This window comes from Perca fluviatilis, chromosome 13 (assembly GCF_010015445.1).
Source record: "Perca fluviatilis chromosome 13, GENO_Pfluv_1.0, whole genome shotgun sequence".
NCBI lineage: Eukaryota > Metazoa > Chordata > Actinopteri > Perciformes > Percidae > Perca > Perca fluviatilis.
The window spans coordinates 21,908,960-21,923,633 of record NC_053124.1 but is presented as its reverse complement, the minus strand read 5'-3'; the positions used below and the strand labels follow the sequence as shown (position 1 = coordinate 21,923,633).

General features: G+C 38.9%; 1 protein-coding gene across 2 annotated transcripts; it reads left to right on the top strand.

The window, feature by feature from the left end:
• The first annotated feature begins 3,987 nt into the window (after positions 1–3,987).
• On the top strand, positions 3,988–14,021 carry scamp3 (secretory carrier membrane protein 3). Of its 2 annotated transcripts, none has more exons than XM_039820983.1 (9): positions 3,988–4,484; positions 4,814–4,894; positions 7,941–8,054; positions 8,358–8,478; positions 8,597–8,725; positions 10,703–10,862; positions 11,042–11,143; positions 11,240–11,357; positions 13,111–14,021. In XM_039820983.1, exons 1-9 carry the CDS (start codon positions 4,431–4,433, stop codon positions 13,270–13,272), a joined length of 1,041 nt encoding a protein of 346 aa, XP_039676917.1. In that variant the 5' UTR covers positions 3,988–4,430; the 3' UTR covers positions 13,273–14,021. The 2 variants fall into 2 exon arrangements, with proteins under 2 accessions (XP_039676917.1, XP_039676918.1); XM_039820984.1 differs by lacking the exon at positions 3,988–4,484 and adding an exon at positions 4,620–4,725.
• Positions 14,022–14,674: the final 653 nt, after the last annotated feature.

The window sequence follows — 14,674 nt, the reverse complement described above, 5'->3', positions numbered from 1 at the left end:
ATTCAGATCCTTTACTCAAGTAAAACTACCAATACCACAATGTAAAAATACTCAATTACAGTCCTGCATATATAATTTTTCTTACAGAACAATTATTAATATCAGCAAAATGGACTTAAAAGCACTTGTTCTGATATATCATTATACTGTAAATGTCATTAGGTGTAGCAAGTTTTAGCTACTTAACATACTGTACATTTAGGTAAATAAGTCCAGTGGTCCAGAAAAAAAGTTCTGCTACAGAAAATTGATTGAATATTTTGAACTTTTTTCTAATCTTTGCTTTTTTTTTGTGAAATGTTGAACAATGTGTACAGTTCTTTAAATTAAACCATGTGAGAAGTTTAGATGGGAAATGTCTCTTTGGTGGAACAAACACACCTGCTTTTTGTGAGGGGTCACATAATTTTTTATGGTCCCATGGCATGAAAATTTCACTTTATGAGGTTTTTTAACATTAATATGTGTTCCCCCAGCCTGCCTATGGTCCCCCAGTGGCTAGAAATGGCGATAGGTGTAAACTGAGCCCTGGGTATCCTGCTCTGCCTTTGAGAAAATGAAAGCTCAGATGGGCCGATCTGGAATCTTGCTCCTTTTTAAGGTTATCTCCCCTTTCTCTGCTTTGCCCACCCAGAGAATTTGGCCCACCGATGAGAAACAGAGATATCATGGCTTTCAAACGAGCAAAGTGGCAGTTGGTCAAGGCCACACTCCTGACACAACAGCTGTCAAATACATGTAGTGCAGTAAAAAAGTAGCAGAAAATGGAAATGCACAAGTGAAGTACAAGTACATCAAAACTGAGTAAATGAAAAATTTGAGTAAATGTACTTACTTTCTAAAGTATGCATGGTTTACACTAACTTCACTCGTCATGTACTTGCTTTTATGTCTCCCAAGCAGAAAGTATGTTTTCAATGGCCTCGATGAAAACCCATGTTTTTGTGTAAGCACTCCTCAAAACCGCAGTGCTTGGAAAGTTCCTGCTATTTGCGCAATAAGAAAATTGGCGTTGTGCACACGCACACGCACACACACACACACACACACACACACACACACACACACACACACACACACACACACACACACATACACACATACACACACACACACATACACACACAAAATGCCTGATTCTGTCTAAATGACCCCTTTGACTGGTTGACTAATGATTGTTAGCCTCATAGGAGCAGTCTAAACCACCCAGTCCCTCCTTGTTAGCTGGGTCCTTTTCCACACACAACTGTTATGCCAGTTCATTCCTCAGGCAGTGATGTCATGGAGCCTGCATTGCTCGATTGACTGAAGAATGCTGTGGTTTTAGGACAAGGAGGAACCGAGCCCACTGCGTTTGAATCGGGGCCATCTGGACAAATCATGACAGGGCAATTAGAGGAAATGAGGGTTCACAGGAGTCAGCTGACAAACACAGATGTTGCTAGACCAGGGCATGAAGACAAACAAAGTAAAGCCTACAACACAAGTGGTGATTCCTGCTCATTTAGTTGCAACAGTTAAGCTAAATAAATTTTCATCACTAATGTGCCTGTAAAAATGGCCACTCATTCTTTGCTATCCTAACCATGCCACATCCATTTCCACCCAAGCATCTACATGTCAGCTATGTTTCTTTATGGTTCTCCATGGAAAATGTATTTAATCTCAATGGCTGCATTGATCTATGAATCAGACTTTCAGTGGCAGTAATATTAAACAGCCTCAGTTCCACTCTTACCTCCCTGTCATTAATGTTGTAATGTTGTAATTAAATGTCCCATGACATGGTGCTCTTTGCTTTTATATAGGCCTTAGTGGTCCCCTAATACTGTATCTGAAGTCTCTTTCCCAAAATTCAGCCTTGGTGCAGAATTACAGCCACAATGAGCTTTCCTTATATGTGCCATTTCTGTGTCTGAAGGAGGAGAGGGGGAGGGGGGGCGGGGCAAGGTAGAGGGTGGGGGTGTGGCCTTGACCAACTGCCACTTTGCTTGTTTTAAAGCCATGATGTCTGTCTCTCATGGGTGGGCCAAATTCTCTGGGCGGGCAAAGCAGAGAAAGGGGAGGTAACCTTGCTCCTTATGACCTCATAAGGAGAAGATTCCAGATCGGCCCATCTGAGCTTTCATTTTCTCAAAGGCAGAGCAGTATACCCAGGGCTCGGTTTACTCCTATCACCATTTCTAGCCGTCTATTGCGTCAGAGGCCTGAAAAGGTAAAAAAATAAAAAAAACATGTTTTTCTCAAGCTGTGCAGTCAAAACATTTTTCAAACCCACAGAGCTCTATTTCAAATTTTAGAGAGCCCACCGTTTCCAGAGATACCAATTATGTCAGGCTGAATTTTTGAGAAATGCTTTTAAAATGATGCAGAATACATCTAGAATGTTCCCATGCAATAGCCGTAAAAAACATGGAGCCTTGGGTTTGAATATTTCACTCAGTGTAAACATCATATAGCTTTTATGTGATACTGTCAGACAGTATGATGTAAGATGACCTGAAAGTTAATTAAAGGGGAAATCAAACTGGATGCTTAGTCGTCATCTTCTTACTCCATAAGGTGGTTCTGACTACTGATATACATAAATATTATATTTCCATAATACCCAACCCTTATATGTAATTTGTATTAATGGTTGCCTGTGCATATGACAGTCTATATATGTTAAGATCGGTTCATTAATTACAATAGTGTCCCGGTCAAGAAAAAGAATGTACAGATTGTCTATGAACAGGGCTATGTGAGTACTGCATGTGTGCGTGACAGTCTGACATGTGTATGTTATGAAATCATATGACTGCCCTCACCCATGTGATTTGTAGGAGAAGAGAAGAAAGAGATCAGGCTGGATTATACAAGGGCATTAGGCCATGAAGTGTGTATAAACTAAAGGTGGAATCCTTTCTGCTGCTGCTCAACATGTGACTGCAAGGGTCATATATGAGAAAAGCCTATGAAAAGGTCCTTTAATCATGCACCCTTCATACAAGATGGGACCACAAAGAGACCAACAACTCTAGGAAACTCACAACTAATAAGTTCCATGAAAATAACATTCTTGAAGCAACAATGATTCAAGATGAATGTTGAAGACATGTGTCCAAGGTAATAATAAAACATGCTAAAGAAGGATCAATGTTTCTTTTGCTGCATCTCAACACATTCCTAAGAATCAGTCAGCAAGACCTGGGAAGTGGGAGCAAACTATTCATTCAAGACACAAGGGTGACATCTACTGGAGGAGAAGGAACGTATCTTTTAAAAACAGGAAAACATAACAGTTGCAAAGACTAAGGTCAAACATTCATTAGCCTACAGGCAGTAACATGTTAAGAGTGGAGTTAGATGCCCAAATTATATTGAATATTCTTTCAAAAATATTAGGTTTATAATTCACAGATCAAATGTCTAGTTGCTATTGTATGCTAAAAGCAAACAATGAATTTCCACAAGGGTCAATGACAAATCTGCACACCTTTTGGCAATAAATTAATCAAATGCAAGATGTATATCTATTATCAGCTTATAATTTTAATTAAGATGATTTATATGGTATAAGATAATTGTCTAAACTTATTTCTTCTAATATATTTTATATACAGGCCGTCACTATGATGAACAGTTAACATCAGTCCATAGTGCCAGAAAAATCCCTGTGCAATAACCCTATAACACCAATAATCCACTTACCAGTAAATTATAATATATCATAGTGTAAATACGCACTGTTCTGTAACATGTTAATATCATTATCACTATCAATATAAATAAAGGCATTGCTGTTTATATTGGCATATCCACCTATCTCATGTTACAATAATAATTCCATATTTATTTTCAGCACCTTTTTACTGTGTACCATTGCACTACAGTTTATACATTTCATTTGTTATTTAGTGTTTTTTTTTTAACCTTTAACCATTTTTGGCCGCACACATGTTTGGTCACGCCCCCTCCTGTTCTCACGTGCTCCTGTGCCGCAGCCGCCGCAGCAGCAGTCACATGACGGATGGTTACTTCCTGTTCCTCGGCTGTTTACCGTTATTAGTATACAGGAGAAATAGAGAAAATAAAGGATCTGCTTTGCTTTCCAGCGATCCTTTTCATCCTGACAGTGAGGACTGGTTTGGGAAAAACAGCGGGGAATACATACAACCATCAACCTGTCCGTAAATCGTGTTCACTGTTTATCTAGACTGCGGGGAGATGACCATCGGAGGGGCGGGTAGCTAGTTGACTGGATAAACCGACTACATCGCCCGCCCTTTCGATTTAGAAAAGAAACTAATGCAGCTTTTTATCTGCTAGAAGACACCCAACCGCTGCTTTTCTTCCACGCCGTGACTTCTGTTTATTAACGTTAACATTAGCAGCAAGTGGTGGCTAATTGACGTTAGCTCTCTTTTCCCAAACAACCCGCCATCGATATGTCAAAATACACAAGCTTTCCAGAGCCGATGGACGACCACAACCCTTTCCAAGTGGGTGAAATGAAATATTAATCTAATATTAGCCTGTGTCAGTGTAGTTTTTCATGGTTGTGTGTGTGTGTGTGTGTGTGTTTGATTGGCGGAAGTCATTGGTGTTGGCTCTGTGTAATAGCAGGCGTGTTGTTGCTCATGTGACGTGTGTGGGTTTTTTTTCTGGGCCTTTCTGCCCTCCTTAATCTTTGACCACTTGAAGCTCTTATTAACAATGAATACATCAGTAGAAGCCGCTCAGGTTTGTTTGACAAGGATTCATGTTCCAGCAGACCAGGTCAAATGTATTACTGTGCTAACTGAATAATCATTTGTTTTTGTTCTGCTAGGACCCTGCAGTGACTCAACACAGCAGCAACACAGGATATGCCACACTGGACCTTTACAACCCATTTGATAATACTACTGGGGTAAGTAATATTTCTTTGTTTTCTGTGAGATAATAAGGTAATAATAAGGGGTAATTGTTGATAATGTAGATGTAAAATGCAACAGTCACCTTAAGTGTCATGCCTGGGCTTGCCATGTTTTATTTTGCAGGGACAGAGTAGAGGTGGGAATCTTTAGGCACCTTACATTTGATTCTGATTCAGAGGGCTACGATGCGATTATAAAATGATTATCGATGCATTCAAACTTTAGATTTCTATACATGATTTATTTTTTCTCGCTGTGAGAATACTTGCTATTTTTAAAGCACAGCGTATTTGTAATGGTCCATAGACAACAGATACATTTACTTCCATTATCATTTATTAATACAATAGTAGAAACAAATGGAAGAGATGTGTCAACTGGAAGGTTACATTTGGCAACATATTTCCCCGCATTGCAAAGAACCAACATGAAAAGAAACAAAAGTGTAACAACTTGCATACAACGTGGCCCTTGTCTGCCAAAATGCTTCCATACACTAGCTTTTAAACCAGGGGGTGCCGGTCGGATTGTATCCATCTGCGGTTGCTCACGCTCAGCCATACTCCCCAAAATGTAAGAAGAGCGTAGCCTAGCTTTGAAGGTAAACAGCACGCACATGTTTACAGCCCGGTCTAACAAAATGTCGATTAATTACTTCTCTGCATTGAGACATAATCTTTCAAGACAGAATTGCAAAGCATCTAAAAATGAATTTTGTTTCTCCCACCCCTAGGACAGGGTTGGGGGAAAATGTACTGCATTGCCCTTATTAACCATCTATTTTGTAAAGGTTTTCTTTTCTTTTTTAAATATTGTTCCTTTTTTTATTGACATTCAGCAATCAAAAACATTTCCATAAAATTAGTTTCAACTATTTTAATCATACATCATCCATTTATGTTTGTCTGAAATGCCCTATTTTAAAGTTTGTGACAAACACAGAGAAAAATAAAAACAGTGAAAACTATGTACGATTAGGGATGTACTGGGTTTTTTAAGACACAAACGCCTGGCTCCCGGTTTGCTGTGTGGTAATTTGAATTAATACAAGTTCATTTAGAATTATGCAACGTGTAAGGATGAGGCTGCAGAAATTTAGCCAGATAATCAGACTGAATTGCTATTTAGTTCAATATTTAATCCAATAGTTTGTAGCTTTTCTACTCTTCAGAAGTCCATTGTGTTTACAGTGTCTATCAGCCTGCTTCCAGAGATGGCTGCAAGCCCAGGGAGGTTACCTGTAGGAAAAACTAATGAATAAACTCACAAAAAATGTATTTGAACATTATAAACAAAAAATTAACTAAAGATACAAGATAGAAAAAAAGATATAACTTTGTAGGTCACTGCAGAGCATCAGTAGCCTGATAATCAGACTGAATTGCCATTTCGTTTCACTTCCTTCATTCATTCTATTTGACTCGACGAAGAAATCGCAGATGACGGTGGCAGTTCAGTTGTCTGGAGCCAGGCTAAAAAACCTCCCTACAATACAGTACCTCAAGATTGTGTAATAAAACTGCAGCTATCATAATGCCATTATAATGTCAGCTGATGATCTTCTGCTTTATTGGTGCAAGATATAACTGATATATAATCTTAATTAAAATGCCAGTTGACGCACAGTAAGTATCAAACAGTAAAAGTGTCCCTAGAGTTTTGGGGCCCCTGGGGGGCAGTTGCCTTCTTTGCGCCGTTGGTTACGAGGTCTGGATTGTACAAATGTACTTCATTAAACTAAGACTAATTGCGATGAAAGAGCTGTAATATACACTTTGCTTTGTGATATGCATGTTAAAGATTTGAGTATTTTTATTGCTAGGATACAGCTTGGGTCTACGTTATGTGTCGTGTCATTGAAATTGTGTTGCTAGGAAACAGCTTGGGTCCATGTGTACTTCCTGTCAGCTGTTGATATTGGCAAATACTACAGCAATAGGAACTATACATGGAATTCTTTTGAAACTGAACTAGTCTTTGTAGATCTGTCATCTCAAACTGAGTGCATGAGCACAAGCATCCTGCTTTCCCACAATGACATATGAGTCGGGAAAAGTTTTGATCTGATGTGCTTTATTCGCTTTTTTCCAGCCAGATTATGGTTTGTTTATTTGGATCCCCATTAGCTTCAGCATAAGCTAGAAGCTATTCTTCCTTGGGTCCTGCAGTCTATTTTGTGACAATACAATTTACACCATACACACACATTAGACATTACCTCACATTACACAAACACTTCCCAAAATACAACTCATATATTTAAGAAATTACAACTGATGGCAGTCTGTGATTTGGGAGAAAATATGAAAGCTTTTTACTTGTGTTAGAATAAAATGTAGCTTCTTGAGTGAACAAATCAAATCATATGTATAAATATTATTACATAGGGACTTTGTTAAGATTGCAAAATGTCTAACCCTGAAATATTCTAGTGCACGGATTTAAAAAAGTTGAATGGTTATTTAACTTGGATGTGTTTAAGTTTGCGAACTTTGTCTTCAAAGGCTGGAAAAGAAAGCAAGATGAATTATTAAATTTGTCATATGTTCTGATTTCTCAGTTTTGATTCTCAATTATTCATACATATATACATACTGTACACACATTCATTCATACATACATTGATACATACATTCATACATGCATTATGTATTGATGAAGTGAATCAGTGATTTACACATTTTGTTGCAGACATGAAGGTCTAAAAACTGATTGTAAATATTATTCAAATAATTGTTCTTAGTTTTTTTTCCTTTTGTTGTATTGTTTGAAAATTAATATGCAGTATTTAGGATCTGGCTGTTTGTAGCTTGTGCGGACTGGGCGTAGTTCAGAGTTCATTCATTTATACATTTTAAATTCTACTGTAAATGTCAGTCAAATTATTGTACATGCAGTATAATGCTTTATATGTGAAGGTACTGATAGGAAGAATAAAAAATTAAGCTATTTTCAATGCAGAAAGTCATGAAATCATATTCTTTCTGGGCGTGCTTACAGGATGAGGTCAAATGATGTATGATGTCTGTTTTTTGCCAGCCTCCACCTCCGTATGAAGCCACCTCTCCCTCTGCTCCATCTGTGCCTGCACAGACCCCACCCAGCAGAACTACACCCACTGAGCCTCGCAACTATGGCTCCAATTTCTCCCAGGTATACATGCTGCAATGTAAACATTTGTTGCTTTTCACAACAGACTAGGGTTCACCATCTGATCTTAACATCAGCACATTCAGTGGCAGTTGGTTGCACAAAATGGGATTGTACTTAAGCTATTACTGGATTTAGAAAAATAGAAATGTGCGTACCTTGAAAGCCTGTCCTCTGTGAAGCTTCTATGCTACCACATCTTTTAAATAATCCTTTTCATTATTTATGACACCAGACATAGCGTCTCTCTTCGAAACTTGGCATACAGTTCCGATGCATCATTTACTTTGTGTCTTACTGTGTTAGACTGCAGTGAATGCTACCACAGCAGAGCTCCTGAAGAAGCAGGAGGAGCTGGAGAAGAAAGCCCGGGAGCTGGAGAGGAGAGAGAGAGAGCTCGAGTCACACAGCCTGGGACCTGGAGCCTGTAAGAGAGGGAGGATAAGAGGGGAAATAAATACCTAAGATACCTTAATGGATTATTGATTTAATGATTTCAAAAGAAATCACTGTTAATGATGTTTTCCCACTGTTCTGTTTATCAGCCCGTCAGAATAACTGGCCCCCACTGCCTTCATTTTGCCCTGTGGGCCCCTGCTTCTACCAGGACATCAATGTCGAGATCACACAGCGCTTCCAGCGCACCGTCACCATCATGTATTACTTCTGGATATGTGAGTTCCTGTAACTCGTACTATGCCCTGTTGTGTGAATTCCCAGCATCATTGCGGTGTCATAACGTAACATAATTATCAAAGAGTTTAAACTCTCCAGGGGTTTGGGTTGTTGTGCTTGCATGGGGAAGTAGTACTGTGTATGTGATCGTAGTGAAAATTTAAAATCTCCACCTGTTGACACTTTAGCAGATGGGGGAGGTTTTGTAACTGAGACAATCACGTAAGAAAGTGAACCTAGAGCTGACCCATGTCTGTGTGTGACTGTACTGTCTGGAGTAAGAGCTGGAATGTTTGCACAAAGACTCTGACACTCTACTGCCAGATCGAGGACTTTGGCAGGACCCAGCTGAAATCAGTGTCCACCAAAAGTTGAAGATGGTTTAGCTATCTTCACCAGGGGAATCTACCGTACGCAATAATCAATTCAAATTGTTGAAAATAACCGACCCAAAGCTTCAGATCATAATTGTTCTCCACACCCCGTCAGCATGCACACTGGGAAAAGAACAGTTTTAAGAAATGAACTTTGATGCACACAAAGAGACCGAAAGAAAAAGGAAAATAAAGTGAGGCAGAAAGTGAGCTAACCAGAGAGAGTATAAAAAAAATAAACCGAAAGCAAAGAATAATTTGTTTAGCTTTATATTTAATTTTTACTGCTGAATGCTGATGGTGGAATGGTAACCTTTTATAATTATGACCTAATTACTGCAAAAGCAGTTCTGCTTTATTGTTGAATTATAGCTAATGTTCCAAGGCCTGGTACCAGGATTGGGAACCTCTGGCCTATAAAACTATGAAATATAAACAACTATATAAATTGTATGTTTAAGTTCCTTATTACTGTTTTTGGATAACTCAGTTTAGTTTTTTAAACTTCTGTCTTGACACCTAATATAGTTATAATTATATTGTAATATATAAGCTACACTAAATCAAAATCAAAGTGGTAGAGAGGTCAATCACACTCCATGTACCCAAAGTAAATTTCACTATAATCAAAGTCATATGATTACAGGTTTGAACACTTTTTATTGTGGTAGCGGTGTCACTTGAACCAAAGATCTATTTGTAAAGAAAAGTTTTTAAAATGGTTTGAAAATGCTGTCCTTGTTAAGTAAATGTAAACACATTGATTTATTAACAAAATCAAAACAAAACCCCAGTTACAGTACAGTTAGTCTATACCCACGATGTTCCACTTCCGGGATTGCTCTCATTCTGCCGGATGTCACTTTTCGTCCGGATGTCCGTTACCTTCCGCTTTCTTTGTGTTGTAATTTTAAACTCCAGTCGATTTATGAGGATTATGGTTAACTGCTCCTCAGATCTCTGCAGGGTAAATCCAGACAGCTAGCTAGACTATCTGTCCAATCTGAGTTTTCTGTTGCACGACTCAAACAACTTTTGAACGTACACGTTCCACCAAAACAAGTTCCTTCCCGAAGCTATTTTGCAGCGCCACCGTGGCTCTGCTCGGCGCTTGGCACCGCCAAAGACGATTGTGATTGGTTTGAAGAAATGCCAATAAACCAGAGCACCAGCATAGGTCTGGCAATCCGAGACTACAGTACAGTAGTGGTAGAACTATTTAAAACAGACAAAAAACTGGATATAAAAATGGCCTTCAACAAAATTCTTCAAAGGATGATCATTCTTGTAGCTCAGGCATGTCCTAAAACAAAACCTGCTTGAGCCTGGACAGTGGGACAACTGAATTCGCCAACTCTAAACCAAGCAGCAGGCAAAGGAGGGTAATAAATAGAATCATATTGCATCAGCCAAAGTCCTGGCAAGTTGGCTCTTTCTTTAGAGTTGGGAGGGGTGTGTTGGATTTGTGTTTTTAGTACACAGATCTGTTATGAAGCAACAAAGAGTTGATCTATAAACTCCGATTGCTATGCTGGTCATTCTTGTTCAACCACTCCCATTCTTCCTTCTGTTTCCCTTTTATGCTATTTTATCAATGTCCAGTATGCACTTGCACGCTGTTCTTCAACCTGATCTCCTCCATGGCTATGTTCTGCGTGGACCCATCGGGTGGTGTTGGCCTGGGCCTCGCCATCCTCTGGGGCCTCCTCTTCACCCCCTGCTCCTTCGTCTGTTGGTACCGACCCATGTACAAAGCCTTCAGGTGTGTTCCACCATCTCACTGAAAAAGCCAACGCACCAAAAACGTGTTGGCCAGAATTTGTAACTTTTGTCCTTCACTTGTGGTGTAAAGTTTTTGCTCTTTTCTTAGGTGTAAGTTAGCTACATAAAGAATAAATGGCATTGAGCTGTTACTGTAACACTATCATCTCTTCTCTCTAGGAGTGACAGCTCCTTCAATTTCTTTGTCTTCTTCTTCGTTTTCTTTGCCCAAGTGGTCGTCTCCGTCATCATGACTATTGGTATCCCTGGATGGGGTTTCAGGTATGACTAATAAACAAACCATCTCTGTGTTAGACAGATGCATGACTCTTTCCAGTTTCTTTTCTTGGTTTATTATTCATTGTCTCTTCCCCTCAGCGGTTGGATCGTGAGCCTGGCTGCTCTGAAGACCAGTGTCCCTGTTGGTGCGATCATGATGATGAATGCCATCCTCTTTACTGCCCAAGCAGCCATGGGAGTTGTCATGCTGAAGAAGGTGAAAGCTGAATAAATTTGTTTACATGCAGGGAAAATTCACAGGTAGTGACTTAAATTAAGGTTGTGTTTTTGACAAGGTGTCAGTCACACTATCCTCTATCTATTTCAGGATGTGGCTTTTTTTTTTTTTAAACCTGGTTATTCTTGTCCCTACAAAATGATCTTAACAGTATCCGGGTTTCTGATCATCTGTCAGCCTGTCTTAAATCCTGAACATTACATTTTGTCTTTGGTTGTTTGAACTGTACTACTTATATATGTGTAACTCTTTTTTTTTATTTTATCGACAAACTACTATTTAACTTGAGTTCATAACGCACCTTAGCACGAGGCACACAATGATCAGAAACCTGGATAAGGTGTTTACATGCCAAAGTATCCTGCAGCCTGTTGCACCAGCAGTGTGTAAGTTCAAACCTAGTTATAGCGTAAATTATAAGTTAGTTCTAATTCATGGTTGTCTAAAATAAAAGCTGTGGCACCGCAAAGATAAGATACCACGTAACTAAGTAATAACAAAGAATTTCTAATAAGGGAAGAAGTTCCACTCTCTCGATACTTCCGGCTTCTCAACTGGTTGCAGTTCCACTATAGGACGCTCACAGGCGAGTGCAGAATGAATGGTGGTCTATGGAGCTATACCTCTCAAAATCCACTTTTCTCAGATATAATTTTTTTGTCTAGTAATTTGAATGTTGCATTTGAAAAGGGAGGTTAAGAAAATACACACTGCTGGGTGTTAGATTTTTTTAAAGTCGCTTTTTTGTTCTCAAAAGCCTTTTAAAATGTCAATAACTTTATACACATTGTACGGCCAAATATACCGCTTTACGGCAAGCTCTGAGTCGCTTCCTTTTTTCTCTCGAGGCATCGACAACACAGCTGACAGGTTAGGCTCTCCGTGTCAATACAGATACATTCTGGTTCCATTTCGGATGCCGTCAAGCGGGACCTCTGGTCGTAATCAGTCCTTCACTGACCAATCAGCATTCATTAGCAGAATGCTAGCGTGTTATGGGCAACAACGACTCAACCTGTAAGGAACCGAAAGGACATAAGTACTCGTTCATTCAACTTTCGACCTATAATCCATGTTGAACTTGCAAAAACTTCAATCAAATCTGAGATTTCTCAACAACAATCAGGCGAAAGAGACACATTTAGCCGTCTAGCTCCATAGAGTCTCATTCATTTTGCCCTCACCTGCGATCGCCCCCAGTGGAACTCTGGTGGAACTGCAACCAAATTCGGTACAATGGGGCTAAATAGGTAATGAAAAGGCTTTCCGTAGACAGGGTTTGGTAATAACTACATAGTTACACATGCCATGCAGTAAAAATAATTGTTTGTCTATGTAAAGTATTCATATGAATCCAATGAATGAATAAGTAGGTCTAATTCAAATAATAAAGATATTTCAATATGAATGTGCACTGTGCTTGTAATTGCGTTTCATAAGACTAAAAATGAATGGTAGACATGATCTAGTGGCTCCTAAAATAAAGCAAAAAGGAGAAAGTGAAATCCAAATTGTCATGCTGGATACTTTCTACCTGGTCTGTGGAAATACTCGCACCTGCTGTGCCCAGGTGGTACACTTACCGTGACGCAGTCAGTAGATAACAAACAGTCTGAAGAATAGCCACGATATCGGGTTCTGTGTATCATTTTCACCCTCACAATGTACATGACATGAGGTTGAATTGCTCCATGTATCGGGTGTCAGTGCGTTCTGCTCTTCCCCTCTTTAGGTCCACAGTCTATACAGGCAGACCGATGCCAGCTTTCAGAAGGCCCAGGCCGAGTTTGCCACCGGAGTCATGTCCAATCAGGTCGTACGCCAAGCTGCCACCAGTGCTGCCACCAGTGCTGCCACCAGCGCTGCCCAGGGGGCCTTCACCGCACCTCGATAGAGAGGGACAAGAGGGGTAGGGAGGGTGAGAAATGGAGGAGGGCCCTTTCAGCTTAATGGAGGATCTGTTTTGTATTTATTTCCCCACAGGTGATTAGAATTTGTTTTAGGGGGTAACTGATTCTGTATATTTACCTAAGCAACTGAACTACAGGGCACGTGCATGAGGCAGAGGTGGGGTTGTCTTATTTCTAAAGGTGTACAGGACAAGTTGAATTGAAGTCAACAAATGAAAAAAAAAAAAAAAAAAAGATAGTTTGAAATGTGAAAAGAATAAGATGCCTAAGCTGTATGAAATGTAGCGCATTCGGACCAAGTGTCAGTGAATGCAGGGAAAACACTTTTGTTGTATGAAAAGACAAGCTGTGTGCCAAGTCGGACAGTTTTAGCCTGGATAGTTCCCATTTTTTAATGACTTAGTCTAGATTGACATTGTGTTTATGCAGGGCCATGTTTGAGTTGGAGCTGAACACTTAAATGTTGCCATTCTAACATTTGATCCATAACTGAGTGGCTCAACTTTGGCCAACGCTAATTTTTTTTGTGGCTTAAATGTAAACTAACAAAGCTTTGTTATTATTCCAAATGAGAATGCTTCACTTATTTGCCAAAACCTCTTTTACTGTAAAGATTATAAAAGTGTTGTTTCAGTTACAATATATACCTGTCACTGTTTGTTGGTGCTGCTTTTGGTTATTGTTATTATTACAAGTCACTGTCTTGGTTTTAATAAATGTAATGTCATGCTTACCCAGTCTACTACAGTTATTAATGCATTATGTCATTGACAAGATAATTATCAAGATACTGTATTTTGATATTGTTGTGACCCATGTGTTGTCTTCAGGTCAAATTTGACCCATGTCTAAATGTCTATATCAGAAATATGGGTTTCTTTTTAACTACCTAATTTTGATTACCCCAAAATAACATGGATGTTTCCATACAATGCTCTTCGCAAATACAACAAAAATCTATACTTTCATTGAATTTTGTGTGTTTTGTTCAATTTTTGTAGTATTTAAGTTTCTTTTTAATTTTTTGAAACAGTATCTCGACTGAATGTAGTGATTCCTGTTTTCCATTCCTGATCAAATTTCCATGTCCCAATGATTTCCTTACTCTTATTTTTGTCTAAAATTAGACAAATATTTATAACAAATGCATTTTATTATGTGTTAAAAACATGTTAAATAGTTATTTAAGTCCTGTTCATCTGTAGAGCGTGTGCTATCTAAATGTTGCTAACTCAAAGAGCTACAGCTAACTTAGCTAAAAAATTATAATTATTATAAAAATAATAATAAAAACCCTGTCTGGTTCCACCCTGTTATGTTATGTATGCCTAACAGGGTGGAACCCCACAGGGTTTTTATTAAAGTTTTTAAACTTTGTGATTACCT

Coding starts and splice junctions, on each gene's coding strand:
- scamp3 (XM_039820983.1), top strand. CDS start 4,431: ATGTCAAAATACACAAGCTTTCCAGAGCCGATGGACGACCACAACCCT. Junction 4,895..7,940: donor CATTTGATAATACTACTGGG/GTAAGTAATATT, acceptor GTTTTTTGCCAG/CCTCCACCTCCGTATGAAGC. Junction 10,863..11,041: donor CCCATGTACAAAGCCTTCAG/GTGTGTTCCACC, acceptor TCTTCTCTCTAG/GAGTGACAGCTCCTTCAATT.